Below are 5,310 nucleotides of genomic sequence, written 5' to 3'. Positions count from 1 at the left end.
GGGGGGGGGGGGGGGAGAGTAGGGGAGGGAAGCGAGGGTTGTGCTATTCCGGCTCATCACCAGGCTCTGAGTGATCTGACTCCTTGTCCTTGTGCTTTTCCAACTTCGCTATGAGCTCTGAAAAGACAGCGAGAGTCAGGGCAAGGCAGAATGCTCCCTGGTTAGCATCACTGCAGGAGCCAGCAGCAGGACATGGGGCTGATGCCTGCAAGAAACTTACCCAGGCAGACTGCTGCAGTGACAGGTTCATTAGGTGCTCACTGGGGGTGCAAGAGGTGGGCACTGTACCAGGAGCCTGAGGGTGGGAGCCTCAACAGACAGAGGGAAATGTGTTTGCTATACCAATTTACTATTTGAATGCCCAGGCCCACCGAACCTGTAAATGCTCCAGGTCCAACCTAGCAGCTGCCTTGGGTTGTACTACTCAGCTAGCTCATCCCAGCCAGTGACCTTCAGCAAATAATGATCCAGGCCCTCCAGGCTGGGGTCCCATCTGTCTTTGCTCAGCTGCATGCTGAGGCAGGGTGGGCAGCTCTCAGTGCTTACATAGAGACAGGCTTTTCCAACTCCTTGGGTGGAGCAGGGAGCCCACGGAGACTAGTGTAAAGGGCTGTTCTACATCCAGCTAAGAGCTTTAAATGCCAGGACATCTGTATTTGTGGAACTGTTTGGCTTAAGAGAGTGGGATGGTGCCAGGCCAAGCTGGCTCAAGCAGTGGAGAGAAGCTATCAACACCTCCAGACTCTGCAGTAACATTGCAAGTAGGGTAAGAGTGGAGGCAGTGGTACCTTTGGCTGGATTAAAGACGCCATTGGTTTGCTTGTCGCACACATAGCAGCGTTTGGATTTGTGGTAGTGCTGCAGGGCACAGCCCTCACAGAAGTAGTGCCTGCACCTGCAGGGAAGGAAGAAGGGCTGGAGTGAATGGCCCTCATGGAACTGCAACAGGAGTTAGGCCCAGAGTCTCCATCCCCACAAGGTGCATAGAGAGGGAGGGTGTGAGCCTGCTTACTCCTGTGGGAGCTGTAGACTTCAATGTAAGCTGAGCTGCAAGCATTCTCTGTACCTGTAAAAGCACAAACTCCCCCAACAATGCTGGCCTGAGTGCAGCTCTTGTACAGACCCAGCAGAGGAACAGTCACAGCCTCCTACCAAGTAGCTAGGAAGTGCGGAAATATGACAAAGCTGGGAACTGAACCCAGGTGTCCTAGCTGTCAGCTAGGGCATTCCTAAACTGGTTGAGGCTTTAGAATGCCATGAAACACCTGCTAGTGAGGCCTGACCAAATCCTGACAGGCTGCCAGCATAGGCACAGAGCTCTCCCAGTCTGCGATTCTGGGGTTGATGGTTGAGCAAAGGGCTGGGAGCCAGGACTTTTGGATCCTCAGCTCTGCCACCACCTCCCCTCTTTGTCCTTGAGAAATCTCTTCAGTAATCCATGCCTCAGGTTTCCCATTTACAAAACAGGGAGATTGTTGCTTAATAAGAAAAAAATCACAAAGCAGGGGGAAGCTGCCAGAGCACGGTAACTGCAGTTATCACAATGGGTCTGGTACCCTGGGAGGGAGGGTGCTTTTGGGCACATCCATGGTGCTCCTGGAAGTCTTGCTGAGATGAAGGCACTCCTTGCTGCTACATCTCAGGAAGTGCCCTCAGCCTGGCTTTTCTAGGATAGGTACTTGTGGGGCTCACAGGGGAGTAACTCCCACGGTGTGGGCACATCCAGACTAGAATCTGAGGCCATGTCAGGAACACCCAATCTGACCTCCTGGTGCCATTAAATTCACCTCTTTCCCCACCATTACCCCAACAGAAACACCAGCGCAGGGTCTGGTAGGCATTGAAAAGAAGGGCAGGCTGCACAGGTGTGCCTGATTTTAGTGGATGCTGGCCACATTTGCCATGACAGCTAGTGACAAACAGACTGGGGAACCCAAAAGCCAGAGCCTTGGGTGTTTGCCCCAGGAGCAGACAGAGGCCCACTCACTTGGTCATCACAGGGTTCTTGAAGGAGCCTCTGCAGATGAAACACTTGAAGGGCATGTCGTCGTCATCACTGCTCACCTCGTAGTTCTCTTCATCTGCACAAGAAAAACTATTACCCAGATGGAGGCAACAGCAACTGAGCCCTAAAACCAGCCTATGCCTGCGCCATGAATTACTGAGCACATGGGCTCTGTAGCAGGTGGGATCAGTTTTATGCAGTAAACAATAGAGCTCTGGCATCTGGGTGTCTCTGATGTCAGCAGCTTGTGTGGGAATGAGATATAATTAGTTCTCATTAGCAAACATGCTTGCCGCTCATCTCACCAAAGCAGGTTCTTCCCACTCACTGCTATAAACAGTGAGGCCTCCATTCTGTTTTTCCAGCTTTCCCCAGCCTCACTGCTGCTGAATGGTTCAGCTCCATGCCCAGCAGCTGCATGCAGAATCCCGGACTCTTCTGCTGCGCAAGGGATCACAAGCACCACAAGGTCCATGGGCTCAAACCACAGCTATGGACATGCTCTGAGCCACGTGGCAGCAGGAGGGATGCAAAAGGGGGGAGGGGAATTCCACGAGACCTTGCTAACATGGTACCAACAAAATTTAGGTGGAGAAAGAGTTATTAGCAAGGAGGGAGGGCTGTACCATACCGTTGACTCCATAACGCCCCTCATCTAGCTCCCGTTCGATCTGCCAGCCATGTTTGTAGTCCGAGCGGTCATGCAGGAATTTGCAACTGTCTGCAGAACAGTAGACAAAGGGTTAATGCCCTCTCCAGTCACTTCCTTTTACAAATGGATTAAAAAAAATACATGCCATGCTCCTGAGACGAGACACTATTTGTGTGCAACCTCCCCCTTCAACAGTGGGCACAGAGGCACAACAGCTGGAGCCTGCCCGCTGAGCTCTGCCACCCACCACCTTCTGGTCTGGAGTGTACATTAGCATTGCACTCAACAGATGGATCTCACCAGCCTTGTGACGGAACAAAGCCATAGGTTGGCTGAACACCACTGAGGCAGATGATGCGGTGTTCTGCTCAGCCTCTCACATCTTTCCCTGCCACAGAGGGGAACAGTTACAGAACCAACAGTTGGAGCTGCTCAGTGACACCCCCTCCATGTTCCTGATCAAAGTCTTCTAAGGATTCTGCCCTTGGAAAAATTCACCCCAGGCTTGGTGTGTGCAGGGACTACCCAGTGGAAGGACAGTCAATGTAGGACAGATGTGAGCAGCTTGGGGCCAGGTGACTGTCTGGATCTCAGGACATAGCAGCAGGGCTGGGACAAAGGATGAGCCCCTCACCTCCAAAGCCACAGAAGCCAGTCTCCTTGTAGTCTTTACAGATGTCAGGCTGGTAGTCCCATCTCACTGTGGCCCTCAGGTGCTCCGGTGCACGGATCGGCCCTTTCCTGAAAGGTTGAAGAGTGCTTAGAAGGGGAAGGAAGCCATGACCTGTCAGAGATGCTGACTAGTTAGAATCCAGCTGGGAAACCAAATTTACTGCAAAACAAGGGTGGCGCTGGTGAGAGGGGCAACACTGGCAGCTCTGGGACTAAGGACCTCTGTCCCCAGGATGGATACAACATGGGCAGCAGGAACATGGGCTTCTCCAAGCACTGCTGTGATTGCAGAGGTGCTGAGTCATGTAAAAATCAGTGAGAGGGTCAACTGGCACCCACCTGACCATCCCTGAGGAGGCGTTTCCCATAGACGTGTCCTTGGGCTTCACATACTTCTGATAGTTATTAATCCCTCGGTAAATTTTATCGTCTTCCTTCCCTCGTAATTCCTAGAGATAGGGAGAGCAAGAACACAGGCAGAGGATCAGGTGGGAAAGAGGACTCCCACCCAGATCTGCTTCCCCAGCTCCCCCCTACAGCCAGACCACTGGACAAGGCCAGGGAAGCCAAGTGGTGCTCACTGGAAGCTAGGAAACAGATCTGTACTTGCCCTAAGTCAGACAACAACAAGCTTCCCCCACCCTGACATTCCAGGTTTTGTGGGGACCTTTGGTGCTCGTAGGAAATGGAGGAAGGCTAGCCACACAACACAGCTCTGCCAACACATCTCAGTCTTGACCTCCTCTCCCACACCTGCTCAACGAAGATGCCTGCTGCCTCTGCCTTACACCCGTCAGCTCCACCAAGGCATGTCCATCCCACTTTACAGCACTTCCAGCCTTATGCCTCTCTCAACCATAAACACAGTGTAACCTACCAAGTCTTTGTGGCCAGTCTGCTTTTCACTCTGAAGCATTCACGTCCACGGGAGTCTGAAGCCCATTCTCTCTTAGCAAGCTTCCCTAACACTCATGCCCTACAGCAGTGACACAGGCCCCAGGAACAGAGTATTACCAAACAGAGATAGACAGGCCCCCTCCTGCCCTGGATATGGTTGACTGACCTCCTGGATTTTCTGGCTGCGCTCAAAGATGGCCTGGGCATCTTTCTCCTTTTCAGTGTCTAGTTCATATATCGCTGTGGCACCCATGTCTTCTGGGCCAACAGGTTTCTGAAACGCAAAACACATGTCCTAGTTCAGAAGGTCCCTGGGCTGCACAAGGACTCAGGTCCTATAGACAAGGAGGAAAGGATAAAGGTGGGAAACTGAAGTCAGGGATAAAGACATGGGCACTATCTAGTTCACTCTCCACCGGTGACACTGGGATGCTTTTTGCACCATCCCTCAGTAGATGACCCTGATGGCCGTCACCCTGGGTCTACAAATCATTTCAGGTCTTATCAGGTCTTATCATTTCAGGACGTGTTCAAGTCAGCAGGTCCAGATGCTCTCCACCCCAGGGTGTTGAGGGAGCTAGCTGGGGTTATTGAAGGGCCCTTGGCATGGCTTTATGAGCGCTCGTGGTGCTTGGGCCAGGTGCTAGATGACTGGAAAATAGCTAACGTGGTCCCCATCTTCAAAAAAGGGAAGAGAGAGGACCCGGGCAACTACAGGCCCTACCTATAGTTACCAGTCTTATATATACCAGTCTTACCTCTATCCTTGGGAAACTCTTTGAGAAGATCCTCAAGGAGCACATCTGCGATGGGCCAGCTTCAGGGATGATGCTCAAGGGCAACCAGGATGGTTTCATTAGGGGCAGGTCATGTCAGACCAACCTGATTGCCTTTTATGATCAGGTCACAAAGGCAATTGATGCAGGTGTTGCTGTGGACGTAGTCTTTCTAGACTTCAGCAAGGCCTTTGACACCGTCTCCCACCCCATCCTCATTAAAAAACTAGGCGACTGTGGCATTGATGCCTACAGTCAGATGAACTGCAGATTGGCTGAAGAGTCATACTCAGAGGGTGGTGGTGGAC

General features: G+C 52.1%; 1 protein-coding gene across 1 annotated transcript in view; it reads right to left on the bottom strand.

Moving 5' to 3' along the window:
- Window positions 1-5,310, bottom strand: part of RNF113A (ring finger protein 113A) — a 17,764-nt gene that overhangs the window by 279 nt on the left and 12,175 nt on the right. Inside the window, exons 4-10 of the mRNA XM_019523607.1 lie at window positions 4,393-4,500; window positions 3,669-3,778; window positions 3,292-3,398; window positions 2,637-2,726; window positions 1,988-2,081; window positions 789-895; window positions 20-117 (exon numbers count right to left, since the gene is read on the bottom strand). Of these exons, the coding sequence (XP_019379152.1) occupies window positions 44-117; window positions 789-895; window positions 1,988-2,081; window positions 2,637-2,726; window positions 3,292-3,398; window positions 3,669-3,778; window positions 4,393-4,500 (690 nt within the window). The 3' untranslated portion in view covers window positions 20-43. The remainder of the gene's footprint in view (window positions 1-19; window positions 118-788; window positions 896-1,987; window positions 2,082-2,636; window positions 2,727-3,291; window positions 3,399-3,668; window positions 3,779-4,392; window positions 4,501-5,310) is intronic.

Source organism: Gavialis gangeticus, unplaced genomic scaffold, assembly GCF_001723915.1.
Source record: "Gavialis gangeticus isolate Ggan-Ray unplaced genomic scaffold, GavGan_comp1, whole genome shotgun sequence".
Taxonomy (NCBI): Eukaryota; Metazoa; Chordata; order Crocodylia; family Gavialidae; genus Gavialis; species Gavialis gangeticus.
The sequence above is the reverse complement of the archived record's forward strand: the minus strand, read 5'-3'. Positions and strand labels throughout refer to the sequence as shown.